We start from the raw sequence: 14862 nt of genomic DNA on the forward strand, positions 1-14862 counted from the left end.
CCAAAATCACAACAACAGTTGTCTCGAAGGGCGTTCATGTTTTGGTTGATGGGGGAAACCGGAGTACCCGGAGGAAACCCATCCAGACACGGGGAGAAACATGAAAAACTCCACACAGAAAGGCCTGGTGACCCGGGGATCGAACCAACCTTCTTGCTGTGAGACATGAGTGATGGCACTCAGTCACCGTGCCGCCAAGACACAAAAAACAAAACAACAGGAAGAATCAGACACAACAAGAAAAATCAGACACAACAGGAAAAATCAGACACAACAGGAAAAATCAGACAACATAAGAAATCGGCCAGGAGACCAGACGAGGAGGAGGAGAGCCGGGCGAGGAGGAGGAGAGCCAGGCAAGGAGGAGGTCCAACTGTCATCGGGGCATCTGAAAGAGATACACTCCACAGGGGGAGTGGGACAGGGGACAACATGTGAATAGCATTGCTGATGAGAAAATAGGACAAAGTAGAGGATAGTGCTCAGGTTGCCATACTTCCCCCAGCTAGTTACTCCTACTGCAGCTTATCTTATCCCGGGTTTTAATAACCCTAACTCCCTCACTAAGTAACCTGGTCATACGCTATACCGAAGAGGAAGGTTTTAAGCCTGGTCTTAAATACAGAGACTGTGGGGGCCTGTTTAACATCAGCAGGGAGTTGATTCCATAGCACAGGAGCTTGGTAACTGAATGCTCTCCCTCCCACTGTACTTTTGGACACTCTAGGAACCACTAATAGTCCTGCATTCTGAGAGCGAAGTGCTCTGTTTGGCTGGTACGGGACAATAGCATCTTGCAGATAGGATGGGGCCATACCGTTTAGGGCTTTGTATGTCAGGAGGAGGACTTTGAATTTGATTCTAAGCTCGACAGGAAGCCAGTGCAGATATTTTAGTACAGGACTGATGTGGTCTCTTCTTTTAGTTCCTGTTAGGACTCTGGCCGCTGCATTTTGGACCAACTGGAGGCTCCTTATAGTACTTTTGGGGCAGGCGGCAAGCAGGGAATTACAGTAATCAAGTCTGGAAGTAACAAATGCATGGATGAGTTTTTCAGCATCGTTTTTAGGTAAAATATTTCTAATTTTAGTTATATTTCGCAGGTGAAAGTATGCGGTTTTACAAGCTAGGTTTATATGGGCTGTGAATGAGAGATTTTGATCAAATAGGACTCCAAGATTTTTTACAGTAGGGCTAGAAGCTATATTCACATTGTCGAGTGAGAATATCTGGTCTGACAGAGAATCTCTTTGACCTTTGGGACCAACGACAATGACCTCTGTTTTTTCAGGATTTAAGAGCAGGTAATTCAAGGTCATCCAGGTTTTGATGTCCTTCACACAGGCACTGAGTTTATCTATTTGATCAGTCTGATTTGGTTTCATTGATAAGTACAGCTGAGTGTCATCAGCGTAGCAGTGAAAATTAATGCCATGTTTTCTGATAATGTTACCCAATGGCAAATAAAATCAAATTCCTAAACAGGACAATGAACTCAGATTGATCACAGGCTCCTGCAAATGTGCTTTAAATCACTTTTGGATTTATTCTTGAGTTTTCAGACTATTATAAAACTTTTTTGGCTGTGTTTGGTAACTACTGAACAGTCCACCATAGAGATACATGTAGAACCCCCCCCCAGCATGATGTCACTACAGAGTACCAACATACAAAGAGAAATGTGTACTTTATATTTGTGTCTGAGTCATAATCACAAGTTTATTTATGGAAACAGATTCATGCAAAGAGATTATGGTACAGAGGAGGACAGTGAACAGCCTTAAGACAGAACAGTACATCCAGAACACTGCTGCTCGGGTCTGGACTAGAACCAGGAAGTACTTCACACATGTGTCCTGTGCTCAGGTCTCTGGCTCCTGTGGCTCAGAGAATAGACTTTACAGCAGCTCTGTGTGAACAAGTCTCTCCATGGACCAGCACCAAAGAACATCTCCCACATGAGCCTCATGAACCATCTCACATGAGGAGGACTAAACCAGGACTAAACCAGAACTAAACCAGGACTAAACCAGGACCAAACCAGGACTCAAGCAGGACTAAAGCAGGACTAAACCGAAACTAAACATGGGGAATCAGTGTTTCAGTTTTCTGCAGCTAAAACCTGGAACATTCTTCCTGAAGATGTGAGACAGGCCTCTACTTTGACAATGTTTAAATCCAGGCTCAAAACAGTTCTGTTTAGCTCTGCATATGACTGAAAGGTTTTTATTCTGCACTCTTCTGTTTTAATGTTCATTTTATGATGATTATTTATGTTTTGATTTGTTGTATTGTGATTTTAAAGTCTTTCTTATTCTGTAAAGCACTTTGAATGACTTTGTGTACAAATTGTCCTGTACAAATACACTTGCCCTGCCTCATGATTTTAAAGAAACTAATTACAAATCCTTTATTAGAATTATACTCAAGCACAAGTACAGATTTACTATAATACTGAGATATAAAACTGAAAACGTGACTGAAGTACAACAAAATGAACTGGTCTGAGACAACATGGTGGATCCACTTTATGAGGTTAAAAATAGTTTTACCAAAGTTCTGAAGGAGGTCGTTCATGCACGACCTCCTTCAGAACTTGCAACTTGCTTAAACACCGCCCCCGCAGTAGGGGGCGGTGTTTAAGCAAGCAAAGTGATTTTGCTAAAGTTTACACAAAATAACATTTCATTTCGCACTTTGACTAAAAATATCGTGACCCTGACGTTTTTGCGTGTCCACTGACTTTATTTAAACGTGAGGTCTTATTATTGAATGTTTTGTCTTTTTACTTGTCTTTCTAGTCTTCTAGTTCACTTCGCCGTCGACATTTTCAGAGGAGTTTGACATGTTCTTCCACGACTTGGACAGAGCAGAAATGTCATGGGACTTAATATCGTGCAGTGCGCAATTCAGCTCCTGGTGATGGACGGAGCCGCAGCCAGTGAGTAAAGAGTTTTTATCCTTTTCAATTACAAGTGTTTTTATGTTTCACTTTAGTTCTGGTCCTGGCGGCCATTTGATAATAAGAGGAAACCACTTCAGCTCAGGTCACTGCTTTGAGTTCACGTGAGGAAACACAAATGTCTTAAAGACTACTGAAATAATGTACTCGAGTAAAAATATAGCTACATGACCACAATTATACTCAACTACAAGTACAAGCACTGGTTCCAGATGTGTAGCCCATGTAAGTAAATCTGTGTAATCCCTCAGTCATCCAGGTCTGATCCACAGTAAAAACTATCTTAAATGTTAAAAGTTAAATCTGTCAACTGGACAAAAAATTGTAGGAGTAGTAAGAGTATGTAGTAGGGCCTATGAATAAAAAATACTAAAAGTGCAATTACAAAACAGTTACAGTGACGTGTCTGTAATTAGAAGAGCATATGGAAATAGCCTCCAACTTTGGATGAATCTTCCGTTATCCCTCTTTGGTCGAATTGCAACAGTTAAAATGTCAAATCTCCCTAAAATAAATTATCTCCTGACCCCCAACCCCTCCAACTTCAAACTGGTTCCAATCCCTCAACTCTATAATATAAAAATTCTATTGGCAAAATAAACCTCCCAGAATAAAACTATCCATGCTACAAAAACTTAAATCACAGGCAATTTGTGATGGCATCCCAATATCTGACCTCCCACAATCAAACATCACCCACGCTTTAAATTTAACAATATCTTCTGCTCTGTCAGTCTGGTGGAAATTTCATAAAATTACTAAGTGCACCATAGCACCATCTGACTTCACATCTATCTGGAAAAATACAGACCTCTTAGAAGACAAGAAACGCATATACTGACGCTCGGAAGAGAAAGGGATCACACATCTACAGCATATATTTTCAGGGGTTTCTTTCCCACAGTTGGTCCAGAGGTTCAGCATCAGGGAGACACAATACCTAGAATACCACCAACTCAAATCCATCATCCAAAGAGTTTATAATATAAAAAATATTAATCTCCCCCCACACATCTCAAAAATAATAAATATTAAATCAACAAAAAAACTAACAGCTAATAACAACAGAATTATCTTACAGTCAGACAAAACTAGGGCAATACCACATAAAAAATGTGAAAAAGACATGGGGAATTGCCCCTGATGCCAACTTCTGGACCCAAATCTGCAATGACACCTTTAATATGTCTGACAATACAAACCTACACCTCATACAATACAAAATACTACATGGAACACATCTTACTAGACAGAAAATGGCCAAATTCAGCTCAAACACAGACAAATGCACCATCTGCACACAAAACCCCATTGACATCTACATCCATGCCTTATGGTTCTGCTCACCTGTCTTCCAGTTTTGGAGACAGGTGACAGAATCATTCTCTATGCTTTTGGACTGCTGCATCCCTCACTCCCCTCAGTCTATCTACTAGGAGACACATCCCAACTGAAACTAAACTGCCCTTGTAGCACTAACCATAGCCAAGAGAACAATACTAATCAACCCCCCCCAACGGATATATCCTCTTACACTTTTTACAAAACAACTAAACTTGCTTACCTACAGATTCTTGTTCACTTAATATAACTGCTATTATTATAAATATTATTATTACTTTTTCTCATGTTTTCTGTGTTAAAAATTGCTCTTTTTTGTATGTTTTTATGACTTAGATGACTCTTCATTTCTTTATAATTAACTATTAACTATAGTTAATATATTATGGTTGTTTATTATTATTATTATTATTATTATTATTATTATTATTATTATCCATTTTCACCATTAATATTTTGTTTATTAATATTGTTGTTTTTCTGATTTTCAAAAAAACAAAATAATAATAATAGTGATGATGATGATGATGATAAACAAACACAACAAAATAACAATTCGGCTAAGTTGAATTGTTGGAGAAGGCCACAAGCCACATCTGAAATACGTCCCCAAGCAGAGAACAGACCCGCTCCTGACCTGGTCAGAGGGGGATGGTGCACCTGCTCGGGCAGCTGCCTCCTCAGGCTCGGGCAAAGGCTGAGCTTAACAACTGGCCGATCACAACACCTAATTCACTTTTAGTATTATTATTACTATTATTGTTAGGAATATATTATTATTATTATTATTATTGTATATTATTATTATCATTATTATCATGTTTTCCTTTCTTCTTTTCTTTCTTTCCATCTATATTCTCTATACGTTCCTTTCTCACTTATGAATGACTAGTACTAACACTCTCCTCACACACACACACACACACACCCCCACCCACACACACACACACACAAAAAACACACACAACATAGACTTGTCACATACAATCATAAATAGCTGTTACTTTCACAAACTACGTCTTGGTGCATCTTATCACCACTTGTCACTATTGTATATGTATGGTCAGTATGTATGTATGTATGTTTTGCATTAAATAAATTAATAATAAAAAAAATTTAAGAAAAGCATATGGAGGTTAATTCTGTTTATGTATCTTAATAATGATGCTGGTGCAGGAAGTATATTTTCTAATTCATTTCCTTGTTGTGATCTGAAATCACTTCTTTCTCCACAGAGGTTCACACTTTGAGATATTTTCACACTTCGTCTCAAGTCCCAAACTTCCCAGAGTTTGTTTCTGTTGGATATTTGGACGACCTTCAGATCACTCACTTTGACAGTGTCACCAGGAAATACGTCCCCAAACAGGAGTGGATGAAGAAAATCACAGAGGAGGACCCTCAGTTCTGGGAGAGGAATAGACAGCTCGCTTTGGGGAACGAGCAGGTGGGAAAATCCCAAATAAAAACTGTGAAACGACGCCTCAACGTGACTGAAGGTTTGTGTCACTCTCAATTTCTACTTTTTTCACAGAAAATAAAACCAACAACTCAACTCTAATTTATAATATTCAACTGTATTAATAAGTTTAAAATTATTTAAAAAGCGTCTTGTCATTATTTCAGGTGTTCATTTTGTTCAGTTTATGACGGGCTGTGACTGGGATGATGAGACTGGTGACATCACAGGATATTATCAACACGCTTTTGACGGAGAAGATTTTATTTCATTGGATTTTGACACTGAGACATTTGTGGCTCCAAAAGATGAGGCTTTTATCACCAAACTGAAATGGGAGAGGATGGGAGAGGCTGCCAGACAGAAAAACTATATCACTGGAGACTGTGTCAAGTATCTGAAGAAACACGTGCGGAACGGAGGGAGCGCTCTGAAGAGGACAGGTAACAGACATATTCAATTTTGATTTTCTATTAAAAAAAAAAAATCATGGAGAAAAGGACTTGAAGCAGGGCTGGAGCGCATGTACATTTTGAGGAGACCAGGATAAATGAGGCTGATATGTGTCTTTGTCCAAACTTTGAATGTTTTCTAAGTTTTTTCTGAAGAAACTTTGTAACAAACAACATTCCCAGTTCTTTGGTGCATTTTGGCGTGCCCCAGAGGCTTAGAGTACTTTTGATCATTATATTCAAATTGTATTTAAAAAAGTGACATCTTTGTGTGTGGGAGCACTGATCATTAGAAATGTCAGAGGACACACAATTCAAAAGACATTTTTAAACTGTATCAGACAGACTTTGACCACAGCTGTTTGAGCACAAGTGCTGAAGCCATTCATGAAACTGTTTCTTTAGACGTTCTTGGAGACAAAGCTAAAATGATCTGGACAGTTAGTCTGGTCGAACTCCTGACCAGGATTTTACCTGTGTGCTTGTTACCACGGCAACTCAGCACCAACTCTGGTTTGCCCTGTTGCTGGTTATTGTGAAGTTAAATTTAATAAATTATTTTATCCGATGCCTTATTTTAAACATAAGTCTACTGTGTTGTCTGTAATAAACTGTTGTGTGCAGAGCTCCCCCTGGTGTCCCTGCTGCAGAAGTCCTCCTCAGCCCCAGTCACGTGTCACGCCACAGGCTTCTACCCCAGCAGAGCCAGGCTGTTCTGGACCAAAGACGGGGAAGAGCTGCTGGAGGACGTGGACCCTGGAGAGATCCTGCCCAATGAAGATGAGACCTTCCAGACCAGTGTGTCCCTGGACCCGTCCTCTGTCCCCTCTAAGGACTGGGACAGGTACCACTGTGTGTTCCAGCTGTCTGGGGACAAAAATAAGTATGTGACCAGACTGGACCGGAGTAAGATAAGGATCAATGGTGAGACCTGAGTTTGGACAATTTTGGGCTGTCGTTGAACAAAGAAACTAAAACTGAACTAGAAACCGGAAGACTAGTCCAAACTGCCCCAACTGACGCCACTTATTCACAGAGCAGGGTTTAGTCCAGCCTCTTTTGAGTCTGACTCATTAAAATAAACTTTGAGCCGAGTCTTTATCATCTAAGAACAAGTCAGACTCAAAAGTCCATTTAAAAGTCTATATTTTAGTATCCATGTGAACTCATTGGGCCTCCTGTGAACTCTCAGCGTCAAAGTTTCAGCTTGTTTTTTAAAAGCAGATTTACAGAGGTGAGGAGGACAGTGTCAGGACTGAGTCGTCTTTAAGAGACACAACAAACGGATTAACATGAAGAATCTGACACAAGTTTCACAGTGTTAGAGATTAAACAACCAGAGAAAGAAATATAAATACAGAAATATATACACGCAGACACACATACACAAACACAGAGACGCGCGCGCACACACACACATGCACACAGACACACACACACACACCGACACCGACACACACACACACACACACACTCTACACACAGTCATTGGATGAGGAGGCAAAGGTTTGCTCCTTTCACTGAAAATGCAGTCTGAGCAAACGAGGTTTAACAGAAAGAAGTGTACAGTCCCATGTGTGGAGGCCCTTGTGGACCGTGGGCAGGTGCAAGTCCATTCAAACATTTTTGTCAAGTGTAATAAGAGACTCTTCATTAAACTTAAGTATGAGTTGAGTTCATCTTTTATGATAATGTTTTATTTATTTTCTGTATGTTTGAAGCACTTTTCACATTGTTACAATTAATCTGAAACTCACATATTTTAATAAACCAGGAGAACAGTTCAGTCCAGTCCTCAGTGTGATTGTAGCGTGACTCACCTGTTGTACCTGTGTCTGTCACAGAGAAGAACAACACAGCTCTCATTATCACCGTCCTTATGGTGCTGCTCACTGTTTCTTCCTTCGCTGTGATTGTCCTGGTCGTCTTCATCTCGCGCAGGAGATCTAAAGGTAACACATTTCTTGCTTGATTCCTTTGCTCTGTGCACAATGACACATGGTTCCTTCTGGTCAGATGAGGGTCAGTGAACACATTTCCGTTGCTGTTCTGTTCATATGACGTTAAACACTTTACAAATGTGGGGAAAACTTCACATTCTGCTCCAGCTCAGCTGCTACAAGTCAAATAAAACATGTCCCTTTTCATCATAAAGTCCATGTTTGTGGATGAAACCCTCCTGAGCTGTAACATTTCAATGTGCGATGACAAAATGTCTCCATCTGAAAGTTTCATGACCTAAAGTCTGTGTGGCTTTTGGTCTGATCACAACAGTCTCTTTATTCCACCAAATCTCATTTTGAATTCACCTTTTCAGAAAGTCCAGGCCCACCATTTCTCCCTTTGTGTTTGTGTGTTTTTAAAATCCTTTGAACGACTGAAATGAAGTCAAACAGTTTGGCTCCAATAAAAGTGTGATATAAGAAAATGTTTACAGGCAGAAACATAAAAGAACATGCTACAGTTTACAGCCTAGAAAAAGCATTTTTAAACATTTATATCCACGAAAGAGCCGTTTAATCCAGCGCCTCCTCTGCCTCTTCGGCATTATGTTCCTCCTCTGCGTCCTGCGACTCCTCTGCGTCCTGCGACTCCTCTGCGTCCTGTGACTCCTCTGCGTCCTGTGACTCCTCTGCGTCCTGTGACTCCTCTGCGTCCTGTGACTCCTCTGCGTCCTGTGACTCCTCTGCATCCTGTGCCTACGTCATTTCTTGTTCTGACATATACGTCACTTTTGTCTTGTTCACAGAGTGTTTGGTGAGATCAGAGGCTACCCAGACTTTGTCTTCTAATGAACAGAGAGGTATGAGGACGAGTAACACAAATTAACTTTGAAATTTTGTAAATATTTTCTGTTGAGGGTTTGATTCTTGAACAGCCTGAGGATTTATCTGTGTGAAACATGCACTTTCTGCTTGTATCTGGATCCTGGATCAGACCTGCTCCACAAGAACAATATTTTTATATAGTTTATGTGCCTCCTCTGTCTCCTCTGTGTCCTGCTCCTCCTCAGTCTGCTTTGCGTCTTTTCCTCCTCTGCATCTGGTGCCTCATCTGACTTCTGCCTCCTGTGCATCCTTTGACTCCTGTGTTCTCTGACTCCTCTGCATCCTCTGACTCCTCTGCATCCTGCTCCTCTTCTGACTCTTCTGCCTACTGTCTCCTTTACATCCTTTCCTCCTCTGCCTCCAGCGCCTCCATTGACTTTGGTGCCTCCTCTGACTCTTCTGCATCCTGTGCCTCCTCTGCGTCCTGTGCCTACATCATTTCTTGTTCTGAAATATGCAACACTTTTGTCTCGTTCACAGAGCGTTTGGTGAGATCAGAGGCTACCCAGACTTCGTCTTCTAATGAACAGAGAGGTATGAGGACGAGTAACACAAATTCACTTTGAAATCTTGTAAATATTTTGTGTTGAGGTTTTGATTCTTGAACAGCCTGAGGTTTTATCTGTGTGGAACTTGCACTTTCTGCTTGTATCTGAATCCTGGCTCAGATCTGCTCCACAAAACATTTTTTTTATGGTTTATGTGCCTCCTCTTCATCCTGTTTCTCCTCTGTGTCCTGCTCCTCCTCTGTCTCCTCTGCTTTCTGTCTGCTTTGCATCTTTTTCTCCTCTGCATCTGGCACCTCATTTGACTTCTGCCTCCTGTGCGTCCTTTGTCTCCTGTGTTTTCTGAATCCTCTGCATCCTCTGACTCTTCTGTGTCCTTTGCCTCCTCTGCGTCCTGCTCCTCTTCTGACTCTTCTGCTTTCTGTCTCCTTTACGTCCTTTCCTCCTCTGCGTCTTGCGCCTCCTCCTGTGTTTAGCCCAAAACTGACAGTTGCAAATCCCACCATTATCAACAACGAAATTATCAAACAGGTAGAATCGTACAAATATCTTGGTGTTATGATTGATGCCACCTTATCATGAAAACATCATATAGACTACATCTGTAAAAAAAAACTAAACAAAGACTGTATTTTCTCCGTCGCCTACGATCTTTTGGAGCCACTTGTCAGATCCTCCTACTGTTCTATACTGCTGTTATCCTCAGTGTGCTGCAGTACTGTAATGCTGTGTGGTACAGATGCTTGTCCACATCAGTAAAGTCTGGACTTAAACACCTGATCAAGATCTGCTCCAAGACTGTGGGTCAGCCATTAGAAGGTCAGTATGAGGCTGCCTATCACAATAACACAATACGGCTGGAAAGAAACATCATTTCTGACTCTAACCATGTTTTGAACTGTGAATATGCAATGCTTCCATCTGGGCGACGGTTCAGTGTTCCATGATTTAATAAGGTTAGGCTGAAGCATTCTTTTGTTTATCAGTCAATCCTTAAAATAAACAAGGAGCTTAATCCATAGCTATCAAAGTGCTAGAAAGTGAGTAAATGTATGTCACTTGAATTAATGTTTGTTTAGTGTCTGTGTCGCATGTGTTGTGATGTTAATGTGTAGCAACGGAGCCACTGTTTTTATGTGCAAGACAAATTTCAGATCTCTGATCTGACAATAAAGTATTATCTATCTATCTATCTCTGCCTCCAGTGCCTCCACTGACTTTGGCGACTCCTTTGAGTCTTCTGCTTCCTGTGCGTCCTCTAACTCCTGTGTTCTCTGAATCCTCTGCATCCTCTAACTCTTCAGCATCCTGACTACTCTGTGTCCTGCTCCTCTTGTGTGTCCTGCTTCTCCTCTGTGTCCTGCCCCCTTTCCAGCCTGCTCTTCGTCCTTTGCTTACGTCATTTCTTGTTCTGACATATACAACACTTTTGTCTCGTTCAGAGTGTTTGGTGAGATCAGAGGCTACCCAGACTTCGTCTTCTAATGAACAGAGAGGTATGAGGACGAGTAACACAAATTAACTTTCAAATCTTGTAAATATTTTGTGTTGAGGGTTTGATTCTTGAACAGCCTGAGGTTTTATCTGTGTGGAACTTGCACTTTCAGCTTGTATTTGGATCCTGGCTCAGGCCTCTACAAAAACAATATTTTTATATGGTTCAGAACTGCTCCACAAAACATTTTTTTATGGTTTATGTGCCTCCTCTTCATCCTGTTTTTCCTCTGTGTCCTGCTCCTCCTCTGTCTCCTCTGCTTTCTGTCTGCTTTGCATCTTTTTCTCCTCTGCATCTGGCGCATCATCTGACTTCTGCCTCCTGTGCGTCCTCTAACTCCTGTGTTCTCTGAATCCTCTGCATCTTCTGACTCTTCATCATTCGGACTACTCTGTATCCTGCTCCTCTTCCACGTCCTGCTTCTCCTCTGTGTCCTGCTGCCCCTCTGCGTCCTGTGCCCCCTTTCCATCCTGTGCATCCTCTGTTCCTCCTCTATGTCCTGCGCCTCCTCTGCATCCTGTTCCTCCTCTGCTTCCTGTGCCTACGTCATTTCTTGTTCTGACATATACAACACTTTTGCCTCATTCACAGAGCGTTTGGTGAGATCAGAGTCTACCCAGACTTCATCTTCTAATGAACAGAGAGGTATGAGGATGACTAACACAAATTAACTTTCAAATCTTGTAAATATTTTGTGTTAAGGGTTTGATTCCTGAACAGCCTGAGGTTTTATCTGTGTGAAACTTGCACAATTTTTTTATGGTTTATGTGCCTCCTCTTCATCCTGTTTCTCCTGTGTCCTGCTCCTCCTCTGTCTCCTCTGCTTTCTGTCTCCTCAGCATCTTTTCCTCCTCTGCCTCCGGTGCCTCCTCTGACTCTTCTGCATCCTGTGCGTCCTAAGACTCTTATGTGTCCTGACTCCTCTGCATCCTGCTTCTCCTCTGTGTCCTGCGCCCCCTCTCCATCCTGTGCCTCCTCTGCGTCCTGTGCCTCCTCTGCGTCCTGCGCCCCCTTTCCATCCTGTGCATCCTCTGTTCCTCCTCTACGTCCTGCGCCTCCTCATCCTGCACCTCCTCTGCATCCTGTTCCTCCTCTGCATCTTGTTCCTCCTCTGCGTCCTGTGCCTACGTCATTTCTTGTTGACATATACATATGACATATACAACACTTTTGTCTCGTTCACAGAGCGTTTGGTGAGATCAGAGTCTACCCAGACTTCATCTTCTAATGAACAGAGAGGTATGAGGACGAGTAACACAAATTAACTTTCAAATCCTGTAAATATTTTGTGTTAAGGGTTTGATTCCTGAACAGCCTGAGGTTTTATCTTTGTGAAACTTGCACTTTCTGCTTGTATCTGAATCCTGGCTCAGAACTGCTCCACAAAACATTTTTTATGGTTTATGTGCCTCCTCTTCATCCTGTTTCTCCTGTGTCCTGCTCCTCCTCTGTCTCCTCTGCTTTCTGTCTCCTTTGCGTCTTTTCCTCCTCTGCCTCCGGTGCCTCTGGTGCCTCCGGTGCCTCCTCTGACTCTTCTGCATCCTGTGCGTCCTAAGACTATTATGTGTCCTGACTCCTCTGCATCCTACTTCTCTTCTGTGTCCTGCGCCCCCCCCCCTCCTGTGCCAACTTTGCGTCCTGTTCCTCCTCTGCGTCCTGTTCCTCTTCTCCATCCTGTGCCTCCTCTGCTCCTCCTCTGTCTCCTCTGCTTTCTATCTCCTTTGCGTTTTTTCCTCCTCTGCCTCCGGTGCCTCCTCTGACTCTTTTGCATCCTGTGTGTCCTGACTCCTCTGCATCCTGCTTCTCCTCTGTGTCCTGCGCCCCCTCTCTGTCCTGTTCCTCCTCTCCATCCTGTGCCTCCTTTGAATCCTCCTCCTCTGCGTCCTGTTCCTCCTATGCGCCCTGTTCCTCTTCTGACTCTTCTGCTTTTTGTCTGCTGTGTGTCTTCTCCTCATCTGCATCCTGTGCCACCTCTGTGTCCTGCGCCTCCTCTGACTCCTCTGCGTCCTGTGCCTCCTCTGCCCCCTGCTCCTCGTCTGACTCTTCCGCTTTCTGTTTCCTCTGCCTCTGGCGCCTCCTCTGACTCTTCTGAATCCTCTTCATCCTCTCACTCTTTTGTGTCCTGCTCCTCCTTTTTGTCTGCTATGCGTGCTCCTCCTCAGCATCCTGCGCCTCCTCTGCGTCCTGTGCCATCTCTGCGTCCTGTGCCTCCTCTGCGTCCTGTGCCTCCTCTGCGTCCTGTGCCTCCTCTGCGTCCTGTTCCTCCTCTACGTCCTGCGCCTCCTCTGCATCCTGTGCCTCCTCTGCGTCCTGTTCCTCCTCTGCGTCCTGTTCCTCCTCTGCTTCCTGTGCCTACGTCATTTCTTGTTCTGACATATACAACACTTTTGTCTCGTTCACAGAGCGTTTGGTGAGATCAGAGGCTACCCAGACTTCATCTTCTAATGAACAGAGCGGTATGAGGATGAGTAACACAAATTAACTTTCAAACCTTGTAAATATTTTGTGTTGAGGGTTTGATTCCTGAACAGCCTGACATTTTATCTGTGTGGAACATGAACTTTCTGCTTGTATCTGGATCCTGACTCAGAACTGCTCCACAAATGTGTTATTTTTATATGGTTTATTCTCTGATGTGTACAGACTTTTTATGAGGGTGATATTTGTTAACTGCTTCATTACGGTTCCATGTTTTTCTGTTTAATTGAGCAACTGTGAAATAAATCGTTGGTAAAGTTTAAAGGGTTTCTACATTTTACATCAGACACAGAGAAATCCTAAACCTGTTTTTAAAATTGTGCAAAAGTGCCATCTTGTGGTGTGAGTTCTGCATATACACTTTGAGTAGAGTTTGTGTCTCTGGAGACTGGATTTGGAGTAGATAGAATCAGTCAGACTGATGTATTAAACACGAGCAGTCAGAGGTTCGGACTCACCTCTCATTCTGTGTTTTGTTTCTTTATGTTTACTATTTTACACATTTTAAACTCATACAGAACACATCAAATATATGAAGAAAAAAGTAAAATAACTTTACTAAATATGTTTTATATTTTATCTTGTTCCTGAGTGTGTTCAGAGTGTCCTCCCTTTGCTTTGTGGAGCTCAAACTCTTGTCCTTCTCTCAGTGAACTTCATGATGAAGTCCCTGAAGTGGTTTTCACTTCACAGCTGAGCCTCAGGGTCAAAAAATGACAAAAGAGTAAACCAGGGTCAAAGGGTGAAGGACATTTATTGTTTATTTAATTTTTAATCTAAAACAAGTTGTGATTTATTCAGTTTATTTCTGTTCACTACATACATATGTCGTTCAGTGAGAATCCACAGTGTAAATAATCATGGAAATAAAGAAGAAATAAAAATGAAAAAGTGTCCAAACTTTTGGCTGTACATTGCAGTTATAGTCAATAATAATAATAATAATAATAATAATAATAATAATATAATAAACTGTTGGTTCTAGACGAAAGAATGTGTTAAATCAGTCCTATTGTGCCGGTGTCTCTATAGTTATAATCTGACACTCATGGATCATTATGTTATAATTAAAGAAAAGCAAGTTCACTGACTTCTGCGTTAGAAAACTGTGGTGTCTCATGGGAGCTGACGTTGCTATTAACATCACACCAAAGCTGTCTGAATTAATTATGGTCATTTTTTATTTTTATTTTTTCATTGATACTTTGCAGCTGATGTCATTAACATTCCCTCAGTGTGTGATGATGCTAGCTGGAGGCATCTCTCTGTCTAACGTTCTGAGCTTTATTTTAACACAGTCTGACCTTAAAGAACTGACTTATGTGAACTGCAACAGGTGAT

The 14862-nt window shown here is 41.9% G+C and overlaps 1 protein-coding gene across 1 annotated transcript; it reads left to right on the forward strand.

The window, feature by feature from the left end:
- The first annotated feature begins 2624 nt into the window (after positions 1-2624).
- LOC117376747 (class I histocompatibility antigen, F10 alpha chain-like) lies at positions 2625-14385 on the forward strand. Its single transcript, XM_033973280.2, has 11 exons — positions 2625-2941; positions 5539-5802; positions 5930-6205; positions 6839-7138; positions 8059-8166; positions 8964-9017; positions 9523-9576; positions 10991-11044; positions 11635-11688; positions 12229-12282; positions 13446-14385. Exons 1-11 carry the CDS (start codon positions 2881-2883, stop codon positions 13523-13525), a joined length of 1359 nt encoding a protein of 452 aa, XP_033829171.1. The 5' UTR covers positions 2625-2880; the 3' UTR covers positions 13526-14385.
- The last annotated feature ends 477 nt before the right edge of the window (positions 14386-14862 follow it).

Source organism: Periophthalmus magnuspinnatus, chromosome 9 (assembly GCF_009829125.3).
Source record: "Periophthalmus magnuspinnatus isolate fPerMag1 chromosome 9, fPerMag1.2.pri, whole genome shotgun sequence".
NCBI lineage: Eukaryota > Metazoa > Chordata > Actinopteri > Gobiiformes > Gobiidae > Periophthalmus > Periophthalmus magnuspinnatus.